General features: G+C 41.3%; 2 protein-coding genes across 7 annotated transcripts in view; one reads left to right on the top strand and one right to left on the bottom strand.

The window, feature by feature from the left end:
• Positions 1 to 10,188, top strand: part of slc41a1 (solute carrier family 41 member 1) — a 29,467-nt gene extending 19,279 nt beyond the window's left edge. For all 3 annotated transcript variants that reach the window (XM_085159292.1, XM_085159293.1, XM_085159294.1), the window contains exons 5-11: positions 50 to 194; positions 2,051 to 2,197; positions 3,082 to 3,229; positions 3,798 to 3,877; positions 4,209 to 4,343; positions 5,839 to 5,987; positions 6,141 to 10,188. In XM_085159292.1, the coding sequence (XP_085015418.1) occupies positions 50 to 194; positions 2,051 to 2,197; positions 3,082 to 3,229; positions 3,798 to 3,877; positions 4,209 to 4,343; positions 5,839 to 5,987; positions 6,141 to 6,326 (990 nt within the window). In that variant the 3' untranslated portion in view covers positions 6,327 to 10,188. The remainder of the gene's footprint in view (positions 1 to 49; positions 195 to 2,050; positions 2,198 to 3,081; positions 3,230 to 3,797; positions 3,878 to 4,208; positions 4,344 to 5,838; positions 5,988 to 6,140) is intronic.
• A 1,880-nt stretch (positions 10,189 to 12,068) lies between these two features.
• On the bottom strand, positions 12,069 to 20,775 carry LOC146519160 (EF-hand and coiled-coil domain-containing protein 1). 4 transcript variants are annotated; one of them, XM_085159290.1, is made up of 9 exons: positions 17,536 to 20,775; positions 15,827 to 16,268; positions 15,589 to 15,723; positions 15,170 to 15,240; positions 14,738 to 14,894; positions 13,796 to 13,883; positions 13,236 to 13,349; positions 12,714 to 12,783; positions 12,069 to 12,632 (listed from the first exon to the last, which is right to left on the bottom strand). In XM_085159290.1, the coding sequence occupies exons 1-9, from the start codon at positions 18,140 to 18,142 to the stop codon at positions 12,565 to 12,567; spliced, it is 1,752 nt and encodes a 583-aa protein (XP_085015416.1). In that variant the 5' UTR covers positions 18,143 to 20,775; the 3' UTR covers positions 12,069 to 12,564. The 4 variants fall into 4 exon arrangements, with proteins under 4 accessions (XP_085015416.1, XP_085015417.1, XP_085015414.1 ...); XM_085159291.1 differs by having other exon boundaries at positions 12,069 to 12,600; XM_085159288.1 differs by having other exon boundaries at positions 12,069 to 12,783.
• Positions 20,776 to 26,636: the final 5,861 nt, after the last annotated feature.

Here is a 26,636-nt window from a genome sequence, read left to right as displayed (position 1 = left end):
CAACAAGAACTATCTCATGGTAAATCTGTATATGTGTGTTTTCACTCAGGTCCAAGCCACAGTAGTGGGGTTCCTGGCCTCCATAGCTGCTGTGATCTTTGGCTGGATCCCAGAGGGACACTTCAAGCTTGACCATGCAGTGCTGTTGTGTGCCTCTAGTGTGGCCACCGCCTTCATCGCTTCTCTGCTGCTAGGTATGGTCACCAGTTGGGAAGTGAGGGGTGTTCACAGTGCTACTCATCAGTCACATCAGGATTTTATGTGACTCTCAGTGCTAATTTGCCATCATTAGCAAGACTTTTTCACTCAAGTGCTGTTTAAGCTCTTGATAGTTACAACTAGAAGAAGAAGAAGCTACATTTAGCGGCCTCTTTGTTCACAAGTGGTCACCACAGCAGGTAGCTCTACGAGTTTGATTTGACAGATTTCTTTAGTACCAGATGCCCTTCGTGGCACCACCGTAAGGCACATGTGCCTCCTTCTTGAACCTCAGCTCTTTATTTGATAGGCAAATGTGTGAACCACTCTATAGGGTGGCTATAGCTCAGCTTGTCATCTACTGATCAGAAGGTTGGCGGTTCGATCTGTGGCTCCTCCAGTCTGCATGCCAAGTATCTTTGGGCAAGATACTAACCCCAAATTGCTCTCTGATGCGTTCATCGGAGTATGAACAGTAGTTAGGAAACACTAAGAAGACAATGCTGGTGTGATTGGGTGAATGTGGCATGTTGTATACAGCGCTTTGAGTACTCCAGAAGAGTAGAAAAGCACTATATAAGAATCAGTCCATATACCACAGTTATCTACACAAAAAAGAGTTGATAAATAAGTTAACCTCATTTTGCTATCAGTTAGATAAGACGTCTTTAGTGTTAGCCCCTTTAGTAGGAGTTTATGGTACTTTTATGTTATTTTCTTTAATATGATGTGCCAAAAGTTCACAAAAAATATTGCCTTTGGCTAAGGTATATAATATGCTACATGCATTAGTAAAGTGCAATGAAAACATGCTTTGCAAATAAATTGTGTGTAAATAAGCATAAGAATCTCTTATCTCTATTCAATGAAATGCCTTAAACTAAAATAAAACTAAAGTATTAGTTATCTGGATAATTCTAATAGATTGAACTGGTCAATGTTTTGCCGGCCTTTGTATTATGTAGGATTAAATGTGTAATATTTGGATGTAGCTGCTGTAATAGTCGCAACATGCTATCATAGCTCAGTGTGTTAGCATGCTATATGCAGATTAGTACTAAACACAAAGTGTGAAATGGCAAACATTTGAAAATTTTGGTGAGATCAACATTTAAGTGACAAACATGACAGTTCATCCTGAGGTATCTATACCCAGGTACATGGAAGTCATATCCATATTTGTTATAGCTGAACAAAAACCTTTAATATGTCCAACCTCATAAGTCACCAGGGTTCATTCTGTGTGCACCACAAATCTCCATCTAGCAAATATAAGAGCATTTCAGTAAAACCCACAAACTTTAAAGTAGCACCAGCTGAAAAGTTGGGTGATGAGCGGAGTCGGTAGGTTTCTTACTCTGGGGACAGCGGATGTCAGTTGTTGTTGAGAACTTTCAGTCTGAACCACAGTGGTGGACTGATCACACATTCCTGGAACCACGCTGACAACATCAGATTGCTTTATAGGTGTAGTCGTCGTGTTTTTGCTGGCTTTCATCAGCTCAACAACTACGTTTGAGTGAAGCTGTTTTCGAAACTGTTTTTCAGACAAAACCAGTTTTTTGTTGCTGTTTTGTTTTTGCTATAAACCAACATGAGCTGTCTGTGGTTGCTGTAGGAAAGAACCTTAAACTTTTTAGATATGCGGAAACATTATGCTGGCTCTTACTCCCACATGCTGTTTGTAACCAGGCTTTGTATTTGCCACAGTTCCTTTAAGGGAAACAAAAGAATCCCAATTGAGCAATCAAGCATCAAAATAACTCTTTTTGTTTTTTAAGTGAGTACTGTTGGACAGTTAAGAGCATTGTTGCCTTCTGTGTTGTGATGCCTCTGATCTAAAATCTCACAGGTCTCATCATGATCGGCGTGATTGTTGCATCCAGAAAAGTCGGCATCAACCCTGACAATGTGGCCACGCCCATCGCTGCTAGCTTAGGAGATCTGATCACCCTGTCCCTGCTGGCAGGCATCTCAACAGGACTCTACAAAGAGCTAGGTAACGGAAATGACGAGCATACCCACAGATCTTATTGCTTTTTCCATTTGAAAACATGTGTGCGATCCATTATTTTACCTGGATGTGCTCAATTAGGTGGTCTGAATAGTGGATACTTGCCGTCTCAAATTCTCACATGTGCGTCAGTCTTAAACTGAGCCTCTGATTCGCAGCTGAACGTAACTCCCAAATTCCGACAGAATCATTTCAACATTATTTTGATAGTTGGTAGATCCATCAAACAGCTTCCAGAGTCTTCTTTACCTTTGAAGTTATTAAAGAAAAGGGAGCGGCATGAGTAGAATGTATGAAATGTTGCTCTGCTTTTGGTAAATAAGGATGAAAGCCGCCCACACCTACTCTCGCTGTGTTCCGGGGCAAGAAACTCCACAGCTGTGTGGCTGTATTGTTAGCGCTGTGATAGCATCTTCACCGGCAGCACACCCAGCTCCATCAAGCTCCCTGCTGTTCCATCATTTGCACACCACAGACAGTGACAAACACTGACACGCAGAGTTTGGAATAATCCTGTAGCTCTTTAGTCTGTCAGGGAATCTACAGACTTTATAGTCCTACTCACTGCTGCTTGTTGAGCTTATTTGGGATATTTTGGCTTAGACACTCTCAAACACGGCTGGTGTCTGGGTGTTGTAACCAGCCTATAATCTCCTGCATTGTTAGTCAAGCTGAAGTACTGCCTTCTGCAGGAAAGGCCATGATTTAACGGTAATCCAAATGAAAACAGTCAAAATGTTGTGTTTCAGTCACGTCCAAGGTGTTTTTTATATAATTCTCAGAAAATTAAAAAATGAAAAAATTATTATGTCGAAATATGACAAAGATGTTCCTACTAAAGCATCAATATCTTTTTTCCCCCCATTCAGAGTACAATGATTATGCCAACCCTCTAGTGTGTGCAGTTTTTGTGGCGATGTGCCCACTATGGGTGCTGATAGCCAGGAAGATCCCATCCACCAGAGAGGTCCTTTACTCCGGCTGGGAGCCAGTCATCATCGCCATGGCCATCAGCAGGTAGGATGTGCTTGCTTATGTGGATTATGCCTTTGTTTTTCTCGGTTACTATTGCTGCATTCACTGATGATGTCACAGAGCCTACCAACAACCTTGTCTCCACACCATCCCAGACCCCGATCCTCAGAACAGGAGAAAACCCCATGAGGCATCTTTTTGCACACGCAGGAGTCTCCCCCTGCTGGCCATGAGGAAGACTCTACAGTTAGGGTGCTTAGGTTTTCTTTTCATGCTCAGGGCTGAATCCATCCTTGAACAGAATATATTAAATTAATAAATAAAACGTTAAATATGTTTTTGAGTACATTTACAGTCTATATAATTCAATTCAGTTTCATTTATATAGTGCTAAATCACAACAAGGGTTTCCTCAAGATGCTTTATATTGGTAAAGACCTCCAATGTGTACGGGATAACGGATTATAATGTATACAAGATTACAGATGGGTCCTTAAGTGTTTTAAATGTCTGATTGTAGTTCTCTCTTCTCAGTTTACCCATGTTTTTGTATGGTAAATAGCAGTATGTTTACTTTTTGTTCACTTTTTTGCTTGTGTGTGTCTTTCAGTGTCGGTGGTCTGATCCTCGACAAAACTGTCACCAACCCAAACTTTGCTGGCATGGCTGTCTTCACTCCAGTCATCAATGGTGAGCAGTCAGAGAGCAAAAGTGTACAAAAGAGGTGGAAATAACAACCCTCAATATGCCAACTAGTAAAACAACAAATGCAGGGAAATCTGTTGGAACCAATTAAATTGTGTATTTAGAGCTGTTGCTGTGCTCACCCATCTGTGTCATGTAACAGTGACACACTGACTAATGCCTGCCAGAGGAAGCATATGTGCACTGCGATAATACTAACCGATGGAGCTGGCATGGCGCCGTGCTCTTGCACAGCTAAAGGCCAGCTCCACAATACTCGATTGGAGAAATGTTTTTGTTAGTACTGAGGTTGATTTGTCATGTTTTCATGTGCCAGGTGTGGGAGGTAACCTGGTAGCAGTTCAGGCAAGTCGAATCTCCACCTATCTACACATGAACGGTATACCCATGGGGGATCCCAACCCAGCCCCCAGGAAGTGTCCCACACCCTGCACCTCCTTCTTTGGTTCCAGTAAGTTATCAGGCAGCAGTGGAATAAATGTTCCACTGTCCCCGTCCACTCTTTATCTCATGCAAACAGTTTTTTTCCGTACGGAGGGTGTATTACAAGTGAGACTATTGGCTATATTGAGCTTCAAGTGTTTTCTGTGTGATAAGAGTCACTCTTTTTTACATTATGCTGACAATGTAACCTGGGCGGGAGCAGGCTATACGCAGAGTTCAGTTTAAAGTCAGCTGGAGGTGCTGCGATTTCACTGATTCTTTTATTTGCAGCATATTTTAAGAGCAATACTGATTCTTTGTTGGGGAAGTGTAGAAGTTGTTAAGCCCTACCTTAGTAAAACTCACTGAATGAAGTGCAAACCGCGTGTTGCATTGTCACAGGAATGTGCATGTATTCATTTGGTTATAGAGAAAATATATAAAATGATTTTATTCTAATGTGCGGTTAAGTCTTATTTACACCGCTGGAATTGCAACTACTAAAATAGAAAACACACACCAGGAATACCTGCTCAATCAATAACGTTATTTCACTTTCATCTGCTCACACACTAAAGCCATGTCTTTTGTTCGGCTGTGGGACAGTAATCTTTAATCTTTAAATGGGTCCAGTTTAAAGTTTCACAGGTAATAAACAGCAGCACAGACAGTGCAGTCAGCCATAAAACAATTAACTTGCACTAAATCATCAGTTTAACATTTATCTGCAGCAATGACTTCATAGATTTTACTAGATCTTTCTCATGTAGGTGGCAAATGCATGTTTTCATATGGACACACAGAGCTTGAAGCAGAAACCCGGCTTAACAGAGACAGCTGATTACCACTGTTGTGATACTCGTCATCTACAACTTGGGCTTGAGGTTTTATCAAGCCAGCAAATACAAAGAAATCCTAACTGTGTTGGACTTCTTCATAGTTTATCCTTCAAGCCAGCTCGTGCAGGGCCCAGTTTGATGTTACTATTTGATATCAGGAAATCCATTAGATAATTATAATGACGTGCATCATGACTGCAATTAAACAACAATGAATTTAAAAAATACTGCAGACATAAAATGACCACCAAAAAATTTTAAGTAACTTAAAGTCAAAATAATGACAACAAAACAGAGGAAAGGTCGAAAAAAAAAACCCCACAAAACAACAACAGACAAAGTGAGAAAGCACGGACAGCGAGACAAAATAACTACAAACATTTAACAAACAAAGAAAACGGCAAAGCCTCAAGTCACAAATTGACAACAGAGACAGAAAACAACAACAGAGACAAAACAACCACAACAGCGTGTCAAGGAACCATTAAAAAACAAACCAACTATGAAAAACAAAACTATTTTAAAGATTTTCAAAGGAAACAAGTACAAAAATAACCTTAATGACACAGCCTTGTTGGCATGTCCTGTTCCTGCTTCACAGGAGAGTCTTTCCCAGCGTTGTCCGGCGTTTTCCATCATGCTATCTCCTCGTACGTAACTCATGTTCGTCTCTCTCCGTTCCAGCTGTGAACTCCCGTTCAGCCCGTGTACTTTTCCTGCTGGTTGCCCCGGGGCACCTCGTCTTCCTCTACACCATCAACTCCCTGAGGGGGGGACACACCACCCTCACACCCATCTTCATTACCTTCTACCTGTTTGCTGCACTACTCCAGGTACAGATATGTTTGTACATCATTTTTGCAACATTGTGTCGTTGAGAAGTTGAGGAATTCCGAAATATTGATACTTGCGTTTTGATTATAACATACGAATATTATATAAAACTCATTGTTCAATTAAATTAAATTTGGCTATGCTTTCTTCAGGTCATGATCCTCCTCTACCTGGCAGACTGGATGGTCCACTGGATGTGGGGTCGGGGCATGGACCCTGACAACTTTTCCATCCCGTACCTGACCGCCCTGGGTGACCTGCTGGGGACTGGCTTCCTAGCCCTGTGCTTCCACTTGCGCTGGTTCATCGGGGACAGAGACACTAACTTGGGCAACTGAATGCATGCACAGATACACGCGCTCACACACACACACACACACACATAAAAACAACTTAAATCCTTACTGTATCCTTGCACGCTCGAGCAGTGACGAACATCACTCGCATTGCCTGAACACTGAAACTGGACATCTACAACGAAAGGGCTAAACTCCTGTCAGGCTCTGACTGACGCTGCACGTAGTGCACGTAGCATTTCATCTTCAGGATATCAGGACACTGTTGCTCAGCAGCAGCCCAGAAATCCACCTTAGAGAAAATGGAATGTCTTCACCTCAACCACGCAACAAAACCCCACCTGTGACGGATTCATTACTCCACCGTTATCTTACTTAATAAATGAGTCCTTCCACTTTTGTTATCATACCATTGACAATGATTGTTATTGTTCAAAAAGATGCATTTGATAGCTGATATATGAATGGATATTTGTTCTATGTGCGCGGCCAGTCCTCATTATTTTCAATGGGAACATTCGCCGTCTTGTTTTTAAAAACATTTAACACTTGAAACCTTGACAGAAAAAAGACAGCAAAAAGAAAAAACATCCAAACAAGCCTAGAATGCATAATCACCAAGTGCTACTTCACGTATATAGAATGATAATTATATGAGATCTAATGGAAAATCGGATTTACTAGAACCTATAGGACTGTCCTCCTAGTAGGGAGCTGTTTTAGGTAGTTTCACTATCGGAGACTGGACCACCAACTAGCTAAATCCCTTTTTAACATTGTTTCCATGGGTGGATGGCTTCATTTGAGTCAGGGTGTGAAAATGAAGGTGTGAGGCTTTGTTTTCCGTAGCTGTTCACGCCCATTTCTGGCATTTAAAGTAAGGACTACCAGACCTGAGGGGAGTCCAGCACTTCAGACAGTCACTATAACAATGGACTCGTCTCTTAGTTTTAACATGATGTGTTGGAAATCACATAATTAGTTTATTTAGCAGGTTACAGGTTACACTGCTTCCATTGTTGGCCAACTGTGCTCATAAAACATCCTTTTTCACAGAAAAAACAAGCAAATACACTTTAGAAAAAATAAATATGTGTGTAATGGCTGTGTGACTGTCAGTCAGGAGTGTATCAATCTGGAGCTCCACTTGTGGTGCCAAGAAGTCAGCAAAGGTCGAACTGTACCCTGAGCGGTTCCAGGTGAGAACAGCACCAGTGCCCCTGTATGTAAGCATCTGCCAACTTTCTACTGAACAAACAAAACGTTTGTTGCTGTGTTTCCCAAGCCAGGCTTTCAGTAAGTGACAAGAGGCTCAACACGCTGTAGTGCACTGGAACAAGCCTGCAGAGTTAGGACAGAGTCTGAAAGTGTGTTAAGTTGTCTTAGCCAGGCCGCCAGGTTATGCTGACTCGTATTCAGTCTGGCACCAGATGAAAGGTAATGATGGCAGATATGTTGTGTGGATATTTGGCCGTACTAAATGTTTGGTTCCCACAGAGCAATTAGGCCACGTTAGAGTAGTGAATTAAGCAGCTCAAGGAACTGCGTCAGGTCATAGGAGGATATGGGGAAGAATTTTAGTCAATTCAGATTCATGCAAATGTCAACATAATTGTCCAAATTCTTCGTAATTCTAAATTCTTCTGCCTGAAAACCCGGTGAGACTACACAGTGAAGTCCTACATGTAGCAGTTAAATCTCCTGCAGAATTGCAATAATCAGATGCAGCAAATTTGAGTTCTAACCCTTGACCCACATAGAGTCATAGCTCACTAACCAGCAATAACCCTCTGCTACTATAAATTGCTGAATAAAAATGTGGTTTGGAGATTTCTGTAGTATAGAATAGTAACAGTAGAACTGGTTTTGTACACGGATACGGCCATTGTGGAGTTTCCTGTGCTCCTTGTTCTTGGGCAAATTTCACCAGGAGACCTGGTTTTGTCCTTCCATGCTAAGTTAGGTTCATACCCCCCGAGAAAAAAAAGAGTAATTCAAGACAACAAAAAAAAAGAGTTTAACACTACAATAAGTTAATTAATTAAGTTAATTAATTAACTTATTGTCATGATGCTAACAGTTCACTAAGCTATCTAAGCTGTCAGTTAGCAATTGTTAGCTTAGTTTAAAAGAAAGAAAGTTCAGATTCTTTCAGACTCTCAAAAGCTTCCTATGTCAGTAATAAGTGACAGGAAATGATGGAAAGAGGCCGCGGGATGACATGTGAGGTCATAAGGCTGCATGTATGTACACTAACCTTAACCCCATCTCTGAGAACTTTTACCCCTTTCCAAGAACCTGTTTACTTACTGTCGGAAATTATGTTTATTACTCAGTGCAAGGCACAGTATATAGGACAGAGTCACAAAGCAGAAGTTGTTTTATGAAAGTGACTATAGCTTGTAGCTTTCCTACAAATATAGGATTTGGGTGTGAAATCACATTGCCAATAGGAAACTGCTGTTTAACAAATCCCAGAACGTTGATTCTGTTGATCTGGACGTAGTTTTTTTCAGATCAACGGCGACTTCTTCAGCCTCAGCTGACTGCAGGTTTCTCCAGCCTTGTAAACAGTATATTTGCACTGACTAACTCCTTTGTAACATAGTAGCTCTGTTTCTTTTGATTTGACTGCATTGGTTTGCAAAATGCCAAACTCTTCCACCTTTTTTTTCCTTGAGTACAGACTAATGTTACCATTCTACTGCTTGGTGTGATTGAGCATTGAGGCAGAATTCATTATTAGTTGTTACTTTTCCCCAGTCATGCCAAAGTGTGTATTTTCCCTTTTGTTTTGTCTGATGTCTGATAATAAGGGAGGAAAGTGTTTCATAGGAGTAACTGGATACTATTTAACCACATTTTAATCATCATTGACATAATGAGATAACTTTAGCATGTGCCCCACATCCACACAACTGATCTGCCATCAGCTAACTCTGTATTCAAGGGCTCGCAGGTGAGGAGGAGAATGAAACGGCAAGTGGTGAGCCATGTTGACAGACTGTATCGAGTGCCGGTGTCAGTCCAGGAGAAACCTGCATGTGATGCTTGACTTAACTGTTTCCAAAGGGGGCCAGCAGAATGCATGTGCAGGGAACATGGTGTGAATGTGCAAAACGTGATTATTTTATCTGTTTAAAATCTTTGATCTCATGATGTTTTTTTAAAGTGTCAATTATGTTAAAATTGTGATTTTTTTCTTTGTTTTCCTTTAATTCTTTGCCTCCTTTCTTCTTAACGCTTCATTATTATTGTTTTTTGTCATGAATTTGATCAAACAACCACTGTAAACACTGTCTCCAAGCTGGTCGAATGCAACATTGTACTGTAATCTGCAAAACCGCCTCCAGAGGGCACTGCAGGGATTCTCCTACCTGTACATCTCCTGTGTGTGTCCTCTGGATTCACATCCACAGCTGGAGTGACATCATTGGTTTTGTCTGCTTTTCTACAGTGTTTAACTTGTAAGAGTTGCACCCCTCCACCCCTCCACTCTCTTACTGACCAGGTGCCAGCATTCTGCCTCGACGTCAATGGAAAGTTGTGAATACTTCAAAAATGGGGCATGTAATGCTTTATTTATTTTTAGAAGCACACAAAGCAAATTGTACATACTATATTTATTCTATATATAAGGTTGTTTATTTTTAATTTTGGCTCAGTATCATGGTCACCATGTCTTCGTTCTATTCTTTGCTGAAGGCCAGTAGAGCTTTTTTGCACTCTCTGCGATAGAATTGCAGTGAGGCTAATGACTAGCACAGTTCCTAATACCTGTCCTTACACACCTCACACGCACACGCTCACACGCCCTATCTCGCACAGGGAAAGCATACTTATGAGACATAGAATGGCCTTAACCTATCAGAGCCAAGCTCTATTCAGAATAACTAATCAGGAACTAGGTTCGCCACAGTCTGTTTATTTAGCTCTGATTTTAAAAAACAAAAACAAAAAAACAACTGTACAATATGTTGATTATGTGTAATGTAATAATGATTTTATATGACGCTGCAGTGGAGATCAGTTCTTGTTCAGTTCGGAAGCTGGTTGACCCCCCAGCAAGTTGCTTTACACGGCATCTGGGAAGTCTGGGATTAGAAATAAAGAGTCCAACACACCTAAAGAAAACACAGAGTTCTCTGGTTCTTTGTCTTCCTATGAATCCAGATGTATCCTTCCCTCTATCTTACATATCCAGCCTTTAAAACCCACCCACCCACCTGCTGCCTTGTTAACCTCAGTGCTTCGAATCGTTGAACCCCTGAACTCACAGGGAACCACGCTGACCCCCAGACTGCCATCACTGACTTTAAATATCAGCTTTTGACTCTTAATGTCAAAATTATTTTAAACACATGTACAGTCTTACTGGGTCTGAGGTCTTTGTGTTCTCTGTGTGTTCCTTTTGTAAAAGCCTCCCTCTGTGAGGCAGGAGGAAGGCTTTCTTCCTGCAGGACTTTGTAAATTGCTGAAAATAAATAAACTATATTATTTCATACCATCCCTGTGTGTGTGTGTGTGTGTGTGTGTGTGTGTGTGCGTGTGTGTGCATGTGCTTTTGCCCAATTCATTGTCAATATAATGGTTGCTAAACTTGGCCAAAGATCTATTTAAATTGCATAATTTTCTTTTACACACTGATGTGTATCTTTACATTTTTAGCAGTTATTAATATTGCAGCATATCATTTAGTACAGTTAATTAGCCATCAAGGAACATGCATTTATTTTATACTTGCTTCAGGAGGTATTCAGACCTCCTACATCTCTCCAATCTTTGCAGACATTTGATTTGAAACGGCTAAAACTGACATTTTTCCACATTAATCCAAACTACACTGCCTACAATGATAATGTTACACAGTTTTCCTTAACAAAAACATTTAGACTCTTTGCTGCAGTGTTCTAAATTGTGGTGCTATAATTACTCTTGATCTGTTATTAGAACTGGACTGACTGGAGAGTGTAGAAAGAAGCTCTTTTATATAGAAGAAGAAGAATTTACAAAACCTAAGCCATAAAGTCCAATGATGTCTGCAGGTGCTATCCATAAAACTGTGACAAATCACACATCAGACCAGGCTCTCAAATGTTTCTAAAGCTTTCAGCGTCCCAGGAAGCACAGTTCATCAATAATTGTGAACAGTAATTGTGTTTAAACCAACAGTACTCGTGCTTTGCCTGACACGTAACTAAGCAAGAAGGGAAGTGACCACAGAGAGTTAAGATGACTCTAACAGACAGAAGTTCTCTGCAGTGTCCGGAGAACATGCCATCTCAGCTGCACTACATTGCTTTGACCTTTACCGTGAGGTAAGAGGCTGCCTGACAGCTCTCTGGTAGTTTGGCAAGCAGCATTTAAAACATCTGAAAGTCTGTTGGTGCATAAACTCTTTAGCCATAACTTCAAGCATTATTTCTGTCCAGCCGCTGCCTAAAACATCTGAACAATGACGCATGGCATCACGTGATGATGGTACATCCTAGCAGCACATATGAGGAGGCTGATCAGACGTAAACGGTGAATGAATGCTGCCAAATAGAGGGATGTTCTTTGAATAACACCTCGTGTGTGCTGACTAAACCTGAGATATGACCTGATATTCTCTGACTATCCTCAAATCATCCAAAGGAAGCTTAGACTCAAAGCGGATACATTAGAAGAGACACAAGGATAGTAGTGCAGTTTAATGGGGGTTTTCAGTGTTATCGGATTAGAATGAAACCTGGAAAACATTAGCTTTTCAAAAAATAAAGGTATTTTGATATATTTTGACACAACTTAATGAGACAATAATTACACAAGAATCACTGAAGTACAGTATATTCCACCAAACATGTGTCTAGTAGACGTTTGCTATACTAGTAAATGAAAGCTGGATGAACTGGTCTCTTTGAAGAGTCTCTTGGATGTGCTTTTCTTTTCAGCTTGAGTGTGTTTCAGATTAGATGGCCTTGGAATTTCTATCTTCACAGAAATGGAAGAAAAGTCCAATAAAAACAAATAACCATTCAAACTAAAGAGATGCAAAATCAAACACTAGCAGACTAAATTACATAAATTATTTCGTTATTAAATACTTTAAAAATTACATGGTGCAAACAAGCTAATCATGCAATACAGCACATGTGTTACAGCTGACTCAGCAGGAGATGAGCAGTGGGTTGACACTGCTAGTTTGATATCCTGAGGGTAGAAGCAGGAGTTTCTCTCTGCTCTCCCCTCCTCCTCCTCCTCCGTCATCCTTTCTCCTCCATCTTTGAGCAGTTGTGGATCAGTGGATGGAGAGAGAATCAGCGACCTGCAGGATCTGGGACGGTCCCGGAGAAAGGGGAATAAAAGCTATTGAAAAAGTAAAGAAATGAACAAAAATGAAGAAATAAGAGCATTTGGATAAAACTGGATAGCTCAGAGCAGACGCACCAGCTCCACCCCTGCTGCACACATCCAAAGTATCCATCACCATCTTCCCCAGACCCCTGCTGGACATGTTCTAGAAGAAAAAACAAACGTTTTCACTCATTGTAAGACTACTGCTAAGCCAAAACAGCATGATGTCATACCAGTGCTTAGCACAGTATACTGGCACATTGATTACACCCTGGTCTGAATCACTTAAATGTTAAGTAATCATAGATTCCTGATTTTTTTGTGTGTAATTTTAAACAGAATAAACACGAGTTAATGACAGGCTCATTTTGTTGGGGTGGAAGCGTAGTAATGTTATATATGAGGTCCAAAATCCTACTTCAAATGAACTTAATTACACAGTGAATATAATATTTATATATAAACTATTATATACATTTTTATGAGCAGCACCTCTGTCAGCAGAGGCTTTTTAACGCATCACAAATACACATAGAAATGACCTGAGTAGGCAACAGAAAATGAAATGGAGAAACCACTAGATGGCGCTGATGAGGTGTAACAATGCACGAATACCTTGTTGCGTAGCTGCAGCAGCAATGTGAGTGAATCAGTGAGTTTGCCCTCCAACAAAGACAGACGTGTTTTCGCATTTTCCTCTTGTGTTCTCTCCTCCTCTTCCTCAGGACTCTAGTGAACACGAAATGCAAGCGCCCATTACAATCCTGTTCAACCGGGGTGGGTTTAAAAACAAAAAAAGCTCAGTGCTTCCAGGTGCATTTTTTTTTATAAGCTAAAGACCTCAGAGTCAGAGGATCCTCTATGAGCAGCACTTGGCGACAGTGGGAATAAAAAATTCCCTTTTAAGAGGAAGAGACATCCAGGCTGAGGAGCTAGATGAGTATGAGCCAGCTGAAAAGGATGTGTCTGGACACTCAAGACTTATATTGATAGGAAGATATTCTCCAACATTAAAGTGTATTTATGGCAAAAAAATAAATAAAAAAAATCTAGAAACACAAATGTAAAAAATTATGATTTATAAGAAAAAATGGTGGGAAAGACGATCTTTTGTTAATACATTTCTGACACTTTATATGTCAAACTGACAAAAAGCAAGAGCATCTTTTCCTCACCACTTGTTTAAAGCCTCCCTGCGGCCGCTCTTGGTTTGGTCCTTTCCGACAGAAGTGCCCCCTGTTGTCTTTAGAAGTGCTGCTGAAATTGAAAATTTCACATTTTCAATTTTGATTCATCATTTAATAAAACTTGTTTACAATAATTTTCAGTCCAGTTCTTGTGTAACCTGGCATACTTCAGCCTTTTCTCCCTCTTTCTCTTCCTTAAGAAAGGCTTCTTGAAACCCACCCTACCACTTAGACCACTGGAGATGCTTCAGCAAAAAGCAGATGGATGAGCTGAAGGACCAGATGCAAACATGGATGGATTTTTTCCTATTCCTCAAGAATATGTTCAGAGACTGTTCATCTGCTGTAGGTTTTTAGGCTTCCCACCTCTTCTTTTGCCCTCTACTTCTCCAGTTTTCTCAGCTTTTTAAGGACCCAATGCACGCCACACTGAGATATCCAAAGTTTAATCCAGCCAAAGAAACAGGCTGTGGAGGAGCAGCTCACCTACTTATGGGACTGTTTGTGGTTCAATCCCTATCTGCTCCAGTCTGCATGTTAACTATCTTTTGGCAAGTTACTGCCCCCAAGCTGCTCTCCGATGCATCCATCAGAGCACGAATGTGTGTGAATGTTCGATAAAAAGCACTTGCATAGAAAAAAGTGCTTGTGTGAACCAGTCCATTTACCATTAGTGTTGTCTGTGTAGAGAGTGAATGTTAAGATATGTGTTTGAGCTTATTGGTGCAAAGTAAAAAGTAAACATCTTTGGTGACTTCGGTTGCCTAACCCTAAACATAAACCAATCATTTTTGTGACGTGAAAACTGTTTTTAGAATTCTTCAACAGTAGAACAGATGTGAGAAATCCAGCTGTATTTTGTTTTTGCTATCAAATTGTCAGATTAACATTAGAGAACATGCCAAGTATGAACACAAGACGTTAGCTAACCCTTTGCTACAGCCGTGCATTCGTCCAACGTGCCTCTTCACCTCCATCAGGCAGCGCTGCTCTTCCTCTCTCATCCTACTGTCCTCCTCCTCTTCATCAGATGCAGCTCTTCCCTCCACTGCCCTCTGCAGACACTCAGCATCTGCAGACAGAGCAACTGCAGATTTCAGTCATCAAAGACAGCTTAGGGCCCAAGACTGCAGAATACTGACGATTTCTCTTCTGTGGCAACTGTTAAAGGAATAAGGTTTTGGTTTCTTTGTGACCAGTTTCACCTAGCGACAGCAAACAACCTCCCACAATTACAGAATACATACTTTTCCATAGCAACCAGTGATTTCCATAGAGTTACTGAGCAGTCTCTATGTAACTGGAGCCTCAATAAGACCACACTAACACTCTCATACTGATCTGTGTTTTTCAGTTACTCACCTGTTTTGCTGCAAGTGTCTTCAGGGTGGTTCTGTTGACTTGCAGGGCTGAGGACACACGTGCAGCTGGTTCTGAGGGTGGTAAAAGGCAGAGGCCATACCTTAAATGCATTTTTAAGGTAAATGTTTTTTTGTTTTGTTTTTTACCAATTACATTTCAAATTTAATAGCATCCTCTTCCTCCAAACATTTTATTGCTATGCTCAGGTTTTGCATAACTAAGTTAAGTTGCTTATTAAATGTTATTTTCTAGGGGTTGCGTAAGGTCTCCTAGACACAAACTTGTGTGCAGCTTAACCTGGGCACCCTGTGGCATCAAGTTTCAAATCAGCAAAGGACACAAGCAAATGATGTGTAAATAGATGCACAAACACACCCATGTACTGAACTCCTTCACCTGCTCATGACCACACGTGGTACCTGTATCTGTGCAGCTCAGTCTCAAGCTGGGTGATCCTGGACTGGAGTTGGGGCACAGACCGGGCCTGCTCCTGGATCAGCCGAACCTGCTGCAGCCCCGAGCTCAGAGCCTCCCTGGCCTCCTCTGCCCGCTTCCTGATGGAGATCACCAAAGATCATCTCACTAGTCTCCTACATCCACTCAAATATCATCCAGCAAGCTTTTAAAAACCTTCCACTGATGAATAGTAACTCCAACCTGATCTGAGTGTTCTCCTTCCTCAGTGCAGCCTCCACCCCCTGCAACTTGCGCACCTCCTGGTACGCCCACTGCAGCTCCTCCTCCAGATGCTTATTGAATCTGATGGCCTCCTCCAGCTGCCCATCACGTGAGGAGCGGATCAGCTTCAGCTCCCTTAGAAGTGGGTCTCTGATATCTCGTTTCCTTGCCACTCTCCTTGCTGAGTCTCCTGCAGCACTGCTTAACTGTCCTTTAATTCTTTGAGTTGGAACTAGTTTTCCCTGGATAAATGTGATGGAAGTCTTAGGCTTTGAAACCATAGGGTTGGAGCAGGATGCAGAAGGGAGGGTGCTGCTCCTCTCCTGTCGGAGCGCCACCTCCAGGGCCAGGCAGCGGGCATCGCTCCCCTGCAGCGCTGAGCGGAGGTCCTCCACCAGCTCCCTTAGAGCTGCCACCTCATCTGGAGACGAAGAAAGAGGAACATGTGAAGTGAAACCAGATCATTGCTTAAGTGTGCAATCACTGATTTCTTCACTGATTCCATAAAATGAACCTAATGTACTTAATGTTACATTTAGTTTTTTGTTTATGTAAAACTGTAGAAAACTGTTCATTTAAAAAAGAAGACAGAAAGGAAAAGATAAATGAGAGTCTGCAGCCTTACGGTTCTGCCAATAGTCTACTGTAAGACAATACAACAGTGTAGTGTGACAGTAACACAATGTGAAGTAACACAATGTGAAAAAGAGAAAAAACAGTAACGCACTAATATCCTTGTTACCAGCACATTACTGATAATCTCAGTGGGACTCTTTTACACTGAGGTAACACATAATATATGTAGTGCAAGATTTTTACTAATATGTGCATAATAATATATCCACAGTTTTACATTAATAACCTTTATAGGTGAACTTTAAAAGTGAAATGTGTGTATTTTCATTTTATTCTGCTGCATATTTCTTTTCATTAGAGAGGATTATTATTTACTCCACTATACCCGTCTGGCAAAAACGCAAAATATGTAGAAGATTTTAAATAAAGATAAACATGGTAACTATTAAGACAGATTCTCTTCATCCTTTTTGATACTATCTATACTACTACATCTAGTTTGAGCTGCTTGTCATGTTTTATATGCCGATAAGTGGATGACAGTTCTACTAAACTACTACTGAATTTCCCGGAGAAACCCACCAGAGGGATTAATAAAGTTTCATCTAATCTAATCTAAACTTCTCTCATTATTTCATTTTATAACAGTTTGAGACACAAAGAAGCTGAATGTTCCAAAACTTTATCAAAAACATAAAGAGAAGAATGAAAAAAACATCACAATGGATAAATACTTTCTTCTTATCTACAACAGTGATGACATTCTTCTGTCTTGTGGAGCCAGTACCTCAGATTACTTATTACAGAACATGAAACTATAAACCATGTCTCCTAAGCTAACTAAAGCCTGATTTATAATATGAACATTGTAATAATGTTACAGAGTTTTTGTGTGCAAGGTGACAATTAAGATCAGTGGAGGAAACCCTGAATGAAGCTGCAAATTAAACTTTCTTTAGGAAAACATATAAAAAGATAACAATTTTAAAACGCTTGTGCCCAAAAGCCCAGTTTGCCCCCCGCCAAACAGGGATTTGAAATGTTCTTGCTTCCATCATCGATCTACGGGGGTATTAAAATGCACAAATAAGACAGACCTCCTTCTCCAGTACCTGGTTCACGGTGCTCTGAGGTCCGACCTTTCACAGATGTGTTGACTGATCCATTCTGGTCCTTTGTCAGATCAAAACTGACACACTTTCTCCGCCTAACTCGCGGCCACCGAAGCCGGATCTGTTTCTCTACCAGCTCTGTATCCTCGCTAACGGGCAGACGCAAGGCACACTCCCCGGTACCTCTACGCGCACTGCGCACACGGAAATACCCACAGAGCCGTGAGTGAAATTCTTTGAAAGAGAGCTGGCTGGGAAGCTCGGAGCATATATCTCTAAACTCTTCATCTTCCTCTTCTCGTTCTCCAGCTCCCGCTGTTTCCTTTACGGTCGCAGTTTTCTTTCCTGCCTCAGCTCTGTTCAGTCCCAGAACGGCACAGAGCGCAGTGAAGTCTTTCGCCGACACAGTATCGTCCTGGCTGGGGAAGGCCAGGTGGTGGAAGACTTCTTGCAGATATTGGTCTATTCCAGTGGCCAAGACAACGATTTCGTTCTCCACTCCAGGATCGGAGCAGTGGTGGTGTGCCAGGGCGCTCCGGAGCCACTCGCTTTTACGCGCTGCACGCGGTGAGGGCTGCACGCGCTGCATGGCCGGTGAAGTGCACATATATTAAAAGATATTATCAAACGGAAGCAGACTGGAGAAATTAGCACTGGATGAGATCTAAAAACGAGTGAGGCTAAGACGATTTACGGGTTGGTGTGCCCCTGCGCATTTCCCTGAAAACCCTCACTTTACATTCCTCACAGCGGCGCATCAAGTCAAGATCTGATCCCCGCCGGTAAGGGGAAAAAGTACTAAGGGAGGGCTCCACCCTTCTGTGTGCATACTGTGACCGCATGAGTGTGCGTGTGAGTGCATTAATACGTGTTTTTAACCGCTTACGGCGAAGCATTCCGGGTGTTTGATGCCTGTCATGAAAGTGGATCAAATGTCAGGTAGAAGAAATCTCAACAAAGAGCAAAAGATTTCCATATATGAATCTGTTGCACGTTTTTCAGTTAAATTGTGATCTGCAGGGTATTTTGTGACAACAACGCGTCCAGAATGAGTCATGGCGGGTTTCTCTTCTGCATCGGTCTCACTGGGCTGCCTGTTAAAGACGAGTAACCTGACTCCTTTTGGATCTTCTGTCCACTGATCTCACAAGCACACCTTCCTTTAGAAGTCAAAAGTGAATTTGTTTCTGGGAAGCTGAGCAACGTCAACCGGAAATATCTTCCCACACCCTGACCTCACCACTTATCACCCACCTGACAGCCAAAACAAAGAGGGCTTCTTGAGTTTACTTACCTGGGCATGACTGCACCACAAAGCGCAGATTCCACATTAATCACACTCTTCACACTCCTTACATGGCACACAGAGAAGAAATCAGTTCTTCAGAACTAGTGCCAAAACAATTTGTAAACCAACATTAATGCGTTTGACATTTAGGAAGTTTATCAGTCAGAAAAGCAAAAAAGCTTCTCAGCTGTGGTCACTGAGTTCTGTGTTTGGTTAGTTACTCACAAAGACTCATCTAAAGATGTCCTGTTTGGCTCTGAAGGCTTTTCCCCAATAAATGTTGCCAAACACAGCAATTAAAGCAAAGACAAAAGCAGTGCGTTTCCCTGCAAGCACAGTCAGACAGACATTATTTCAACATACGTTGTACTCAGTACTCTTTGCTGCTCGACACAGACACAGATAACGCTGTGTTAAAAGACTTCTGGTGGAGCCGACTTTGTGTTTGTGGACATTTTATTGACTCAACAGAAGCCCTTCCCCTTTTACCTCTTCAAACAATATGATCCATTCAGGATGGAAGCTGTTGTCATGTTCTCAGTACATTTAATCCTTACATAGATATTCTGGAGTCACTGGTGTAGAGACACATTTGCCATGTTATGCAATCTAACATAACAGGCCTGCCATAGCATCTTTAATTAGGAAACTCATGATGCCAAGTTGTGGGACTTTTATAACAGACATTTTTGCTTATGGTTTACCACTAAAGGTTGGGCTGTACTGGAGTGCATTTCATGTTTCACACACAATCTGGCAATGTGACCAAGCGAGAACATTATGAGCCGCTTTTAACTGAAACTTTTTTCAGCCGCTTAGCAAAGCAATGCAAAAGCGTCCTGCATTTTGGCTATCACCTCACCTCTACCTTTGGCTTTCAGACATAACAGTGATTTTAATCTATTCTCTAACTCTCAACAAGACAGTAAATAAGTATACTGTTAAAGTGAAAGTCAACAGAAATGAGTGTTGTTGACTTTGCAGGAGAGGCTTGAGACTCGTGAACGCAAATACCTTTTATGCATAACAGGAACGAAGAATACTCGGATACTTAAAGAAGGATATTTGATGAATCATCACGCCCTGGCCATTTAAGATAAAGACCAGTACTTTTTCTCATTTGCAAATCACACACTAACGTACGGGCTAGTTGGTGTGTTAATAGAACTTGTAAAAGCTCACACAAGAAAATCCCAGATATTGTTTAGTCTGTTTTGGTTTCCAGCTGTAATCTGAAAATGCTTGACTGACGGCGCTCGGCAGTGACTCATCGGAGGTTTTTACCCTGGAAAGGTGTTCTGTTTCAGTCAGTGCTACTTAAAGGCAAAAATAAAAAGTGTCCAGAGAATATAAAAGACAATTATCCCCTGAGGCCACAGGCACAAACATGTGGAGGCATGCAGGATAATAGAAGCCAATTTAAGTCCTTTGATTGTGTCTCAGAAACATTGTTTTTCCTTCCAAGGCAGTCAAGGTTGGGGCATGCACTACTGATATGGAAACAGGCACATATTACTTTTATTTGGGAGACAATGTTGGAGAAACAAGGCTGAGATGGTTTGGGCACGTACAGATGACGGATAGTGATATTAGACAAAGGATGCTGAACATGGAACTGCCAGGCAGAAACTGAAGGGTAAGACGACTGAAGGATAACATGAAGAGGGTTGATCTGCTGTGGTGACCCCATAAAGCAGCTGAAAGAAGAATGTCAAGTTTAATGCACATTACTTTTACACACCACACACGTACTTTTACAGTGGAAAAAAGTCAGTAAAGGTACTTTAAACCATATTTCGTTAGGTAAACCCCAAATTCTAACTCCAATTCAATTCAATTCAATTCAATTTTATTTATATAGCGCCAAATCACAACAAAAGTCACCTCAAGGCGCTTCATAGATACAGAGAAAAACCCAACAATCATATGACCCCCTATGAGCAAGCACTTTGGCGAAAGGTGGAAGGAAAAACAGGAAGAAACCTCCGGCAGAACCAGGCTCAGGGAGGGGCGGGGCCATCTGCTGCGACTGGTTGGGGTGAGAGAAGGAAGACAGGATAAAGACATGCTGTGGAAGAGAGACAGAGGTTAATAACAGATATGATTCAATGCAGAGAGGTCTGTTAATACATAGTGAGCGAGAAAGGTGACTGGAAAGGAAAAACTCAATGCATCATGGGAATCCCCCGGCAGCCTACGTCTATTGCAGCATAACTAAGGGAGGATTCAGGGTCACCTGGTCCAGCCCTAACTATATGCTTTAGCAAAAAGGAAAGTTTGAAGCCTAATCTTAAAAGTAGAGATAGTGTCTGTCTCCTGAATCCAAACTGGAAGCTGGTTCCACAGAAGAGGGGCCTGAAAACTGAAGGCTCTGCCTCCCATTCTACTTTTAAATACTCTAGGAACAACAAGTAGGCCTGCAGAGCGAGAGCGAAGTGCTCTAATAGGGTGATATGGTACTACAAGGTCATTAAGATAAGATGGGGCCTGATTATTTAAGACCTTGTATGTGAGGAGCAGGATTTTGAATTCAATTCTGGATTTAACAGGAAGCCAATGAAGGGAAGCCAAAACAGGGGAAATCTGCTCTCTCTTTCTAGTCCCTGTCAGTACTCTTGCTGCAGCATTTTGGATTAGCTGAAGGCTTTTCAGGGAGTTTTTTGGACATCCTGATAATAATGAATTGCAGTCGTCCAGCCTGGAAGTAATAAATGCATGAACTCCAAGCCTGAACTATAGACTATAGTGATGCACGTGCCATGCATAATGGTAACAAACTGAGGCAAATGTTAAACAGCACCGATTTTATTTATGGAAATGAATTGGTTATTAGTAACCTGGTTGCTAATAACCCATTCTGGTTATTAGCAACACTAGTTACACTAGTTACACTACTTAGTTCAACTGAAGGGAAAAAAAACCACTATATGCAGAAATGACTTTTTATGTGTGTTTAATAATCAGCTTAAAGGGGACCATAAAAGGGGGGTTTTAAGGGTGGGCCTTAACCCTGAGTAAACACTATTTAAATGTAAATGCGTGAATGCTCTTCTCTCATGAAACGTATATGTTAAAGTGAGCTCATATTGCACTATGCTACAAACAAAAAGCCCACACACAGAGTGTGAAAGTGTCCTTTGGTGCTAGTATTACATTTAATTGTTAGCTGTCAGCTCAAACCTGTGGTCACGCATCCAACGAGAAAAAAACAGACAACTTGTCGTGAGGATTTTCACAGAGACAACTCAAGTTGTGTTGTGTGAGAAACTCACGCATTTTTTTTGTTTAATTAAATCTCGTGTTTCTCCATCAAAGATGCTTCAAAAAAAAATATGAGAAGGAGCTTAAATAAATTGCATAATAGGTGTTTTGATAGAGCTAAATGCCACATGTGTGTGTTTGTGTGGGGTAATTAGTAGTTAATATGAGACAGCAGGACCCCCCCTTGAGTCCTGCTGTCATCCTGCCCCCCTCTGACAGACAGTCTTCCAGCTGCTGCTGGTGAAAGGACCTGATCTGAAAATGAAAGGATGGGAAGAAACAACAAGAGGCTATAAATAAAGGGGAGGTGGAGATCTAAAATCGTGTGTGTGTGTGTGTGTGTGTTCGTGCGCTCATGCATGCAAACCCAAGTGTCCTGTTGTTCACCTTGGAGAGGAGGAGTGAGGCACTATCAGTATTGATTGCAGTTGGGTTAAGGCTTAGTGTTGCACTCCCATATGTTCCTCCAAGGGTCAACTAAAAGCCAAATAGAACCACAGACTCCTAACACCCCCACCCCACACACACACACACACACACTTACACACACTCACCACCTTTTTTTAAAGTAGTGACACTGACAGATATTTTATGCCAGAGTCACTGAGGGACTCGAACTGGTTTTGCCCTGCAGTTGTGCTGAGTGAATGCGGGGGGAGCTATTGTTTGTCCACTCACTTTTTCACTGATGATGCACAGCTGGACTGTGACACATGTCAGGGACTAAAATGTGGGTCGCACAATGTTACCACAGTGTCACCTGTGGCTGTAAAAAGTGCAGGTTCAGATGCTGGATAAAGGAAATAGATAATGTGGCAAAGCAAGTAAAGACTTCAGCCGTAAAACTGACTAAACCCTAACCTCCTGTAGCAAAGCCTCTACACTAAAGGGAAAATCCCTTTCTCAGTTTGTAAGTGAAAAATGCAACAACAAAAAAAACCTTTGAAAAGAATCTGTGATTTAGCTTTCCTTTTGTTTGAACTTCCTGATTCCATTGTCGGGCATTTTTATAATAAAAGAATAGCAACCTGACAGATGCATGAAAAAGATATCAGCAACATAAAAATCATGTGCCTAATATTGTGTGTTGGCATTCCCGCCCCTCTGTTCTGACATCATGAAGCTGAGTTTCGATCCTGAATCAGGGTTGTCACGCGGATGCTCAAATGGATTATGTAACCATTTTGAGTTCTTCATTAGAATTTAAACATTCTGCAACATTTTTCATGGAAGCTGGGTGTTTGGTCTCTGGCAATGTTAAGGTGTAAAACCAAGGACCCGAAGTTACCCAACAAAACACCGCACTCTTATTCACTTCATGTCCACGACTTAGCTTCGCAGGCGTATAACATCTGCCTCTTTTCCACTAGTACCTTCTCAGCTCAGCTTTTTACAGTTTTCACTAGGTGGTATTACCTGGAGTACTTTTAAGTACATACTCATCCAGGGTTCCAAAGGAGCTGAGTCGATCCAAAAATGTGATGTCAGCAAACTACATGACACAAGTTGACCAAATAAAGATGTCAGTCGATGAGTCGTGAGAATGACTCCTTCACAACATTCAAAACTGCCACCCAAATCTGCCAAACCAAGACCGAGCAGCAAGTGTACTGTCGCCTCGTCGTCCTCCATTGTTGTGTTGTGTTTGTGTCACATGCATACGATGTCACAGACTTTGAGACGCTTTGCTATAACAAGCCCCCGCACACTGAGGTGATACTCAACTGTAATGGAAAACGACCAAACGATGAGTCGAGCTGAAGGATCAGAACTCGCTCAGCTCACTTTGACAAATGAGCTGCTTGATTTGTCAGCACAGTTTTTACGTTTCTATGCAGCATGCAAAGTCACACGATGTCTCTGTGGGTGTTCATTTGATAGCCGCATGCTATTAAAAAAATACGGCCTATGTATATGATCAAGGATCTTCTATCACTGATGACTACACTGGATTTGAATCTTTGCACATGTGCACTTGAACAGCCATATTGTGTGAGACATAACAGGTAACTTTAATTTATGACAGAACAAACAAGCTTTTGTCAGCTCAGAACGCTTTGATGATCTCGACTGTGTGTGCTCAGGTGTGGCCATCTAAAGGATGCAGAGTGGGACAATTGTTGACCTAAATCTGACAAAATAATCAACTCTAGAGAGTCAAGGAGACTTTACATGAGGCAGCTGACATGATTTTTAGAGAGCAGAGAGATAAAAAGGGAGGAATGAGCAAAATGGGTAAAAGTCTAGACAGAAAAGTACAAAATGGCTAAAGAAAGAACGGGCGAAAAGTTTACAGTGTATCAATACAAGAGACGCACAAAGAACTGATTCAAACAGCTGTACAGCTCTGACAACAAAAGTTGTTTTAAAATAGTTTCAGATTTTTACTAAAATAAATAGGTGGGAATAATGCAAGAAGTGTCTTTCACAGAGACAAACGTGTGAGCTTCCTATCTTATTTAAGCTAGCTGGTTTTGTATTAAAGCACATGGAACATACTCTATACTATCTATACAGCAACAAATACAAGAAAGAGAAAATTACTAAGAAAAGTAATTTGTTACACTATTTATTACTTTTGCATTACTCCATAAAAGGCCTGAAACACATTTTCACATAATTACCAGTTAACAATAAAAACCTGAGGCTGCCACACACACTAACACAAATCACCATCCTAATGAGGACACACATGATCTTTCTTAGTGTTTGCACGTGAAAACAAAGTTTAAAAGCAGCTCAAAGAGACCAAAGAGATCACTACAGTGACTCTGCTGTGGAAACATCAACAGGTAGAAGTGGAGGCTGCAATCCTGACTACTCATCACTGACTCTGTTGAAGATCAGGCTGGGGTTGGTGTCCATTCGATTTTAACGTCACTCTGGGTTCTTGGCTAGCATTGTGTTAGCATACTGTCTGTGCAGATGCTAGCAAAGAACTACAGTTGTGTTAGCAGGATAGTGCAGTTCTTTCTGTCCTGGCAGCAGTCTGCAGTTTATCATCGTGCACTTGTGCTTTTGTGTAATTACAATAAATTTAGTGTCCTCAAAAGCTGAAGACCACACCACCTTTTCTCCAACATCACACAAAGTGAAATCAGCTGGTTGCAGCACAAGTGGAACAGGAAGGAAAAAAGCACGTGTTTGATGTTTTTGTCCCTCTTTCTTCTCCACCCAGCATACAAATAACTGAAGACCATTTGTAATGCAAGTAATGACATTATTGTAACTGTAATGTAATTACTGAATTTAGTCAAGTATGCTGTTACATTACTGCATCACTGAACACGGAATGTGATTACAGTAACATGTTATGCTGGAATGTGTTACACGTAACACGTAGCGACTTTAAATGTTGTAACGTGTCCTGAATTGTTGTCATTTTTCGGCCTTTGAAATAGCAAGCATCATTTGTAGAATATAGTAAACAGTTATTAATAGTTATTAATAAAATTCATGCTTTAAATGCAGTCGGTTGTGTTTATATGTGTACAGTGTTTTTAAACCTTAAGCAAACAAGCTAGTTTAACAGGTTAAATGTGCACAATACTCACCAAAGTGTCACTGTTCATATAAACATTTATAGTGAACATCGAGAGATACAAAAAAAAAATCCTTTTTTTTCAGTCCAGTAACTGTCAAACTGTCCAGATGGTCGGACATCCTTGAACAACTTTGCACATAATTTGTTACAGATCATGAAGTTCTGGCATTTTTCCTCCATTCAAAGACGGTCAGTTTTGAAGCCAATCCACTTCCTTTGAGGGTGTGAACAAAGGTTATGAAGTTGATTGTAGAAGGATGTGGATTAGCTTTAAAACACCCCTCATGTGGACTAGCCCCTCTTCCCAAACAGCCCCCTTTCATTGTGCCCATGCAGTCCGTGATAGATGAGGACAATGTCAACAAGAGCCTCGACATGAGAAATTGGGTTCGACAAGAAGCAGGCCTGGAGATTACTCTCTCAGCGGTGACGGGATTTATCTTGTGTCTCTGTGTTACTTTGTAAACAGCAGTGTGCAAACATTTCCCCATTCTTGAGATATCAAAGGAGTGGCGCTCTATACCTTTAAGCTGTCCCACCTGTGTGCAAGGTCATGGCAGATGTAGAACGCACACATACACACTCAGGCACACAATTTACCAACCACATTCCTAAGTGCCCGTGATGAGAAGTTTAGAGGGAGCAGATAAGGCATGTGGCTACAGGTAGAGCTGCTGCTCTGAGCTTCTACATTCCCACTGAAAGGACAGTGTCTGGGTGTGACTGCAAATCATCCCACTGTCTTGTACAACTCTAAGGCTTAGTCATTTGTAAACATAAAGTTTGCTCATAATTGTGGGTGTTAACACATTTTTACATGCGTTCCTTTTCGATTGCACATTCTTGCTTGATCTGACGTTCCCAATTAAGTCAGGTTTACTCACCATTATTTAGGTATATGAAATTTAATAAGAAAGTGCTTTTGACAGAGATGTCAGCTAGGTCAGTCCTTAACTTGAGAATTTAATCTTGTCAAAATCAAAATTACCACTGTGAGCAAATCAAATA

The sequence above is a fragment of the Neolamprologus multifasciatus genome, chromosome 5 (genome assembly GCF_963576455.1).
Source record: "Neolamprologus multifasciatus chromosome 5, fNeoMul1.2, whole genome shotgun sequence".
In the NCBI taxonomy this organism is placed as follows: Eukaryota; Metazoa; Chordata; class Actinopteri; order Cichliformes; family Cichlidae; genus Neolamprologus; species Neolamprologus multifasciatus.
Note: the sequence above shows the minus strand (reverse complement) of the source record. Positions and strands in the feature narration are given on the sequence as shown.

Coding starts and splice junctions, on each gene's coding strand:
- LOC146519160 (XM_085159288.1), bottom strand. CDS start 18,142: ATGTGCACTTCACCGGCCATGCAGCGCGTGCAGCCCTCACCGCGTGCA. Junction 15,724..15,826: donor AAGGAGAACACTCAGATCAG/GTTGGAGTTACT, acceptor GATCTCCATCAG/GAAGCGGGCAGAGGAGGCCA. Junction 12,784..13,235: donor TGCTGCAGCTACGCAACAAG/GTATTCGTGCAT, acceptor TTTTTCTTCTAG/AACATGTCCAGCAGGGGTCT.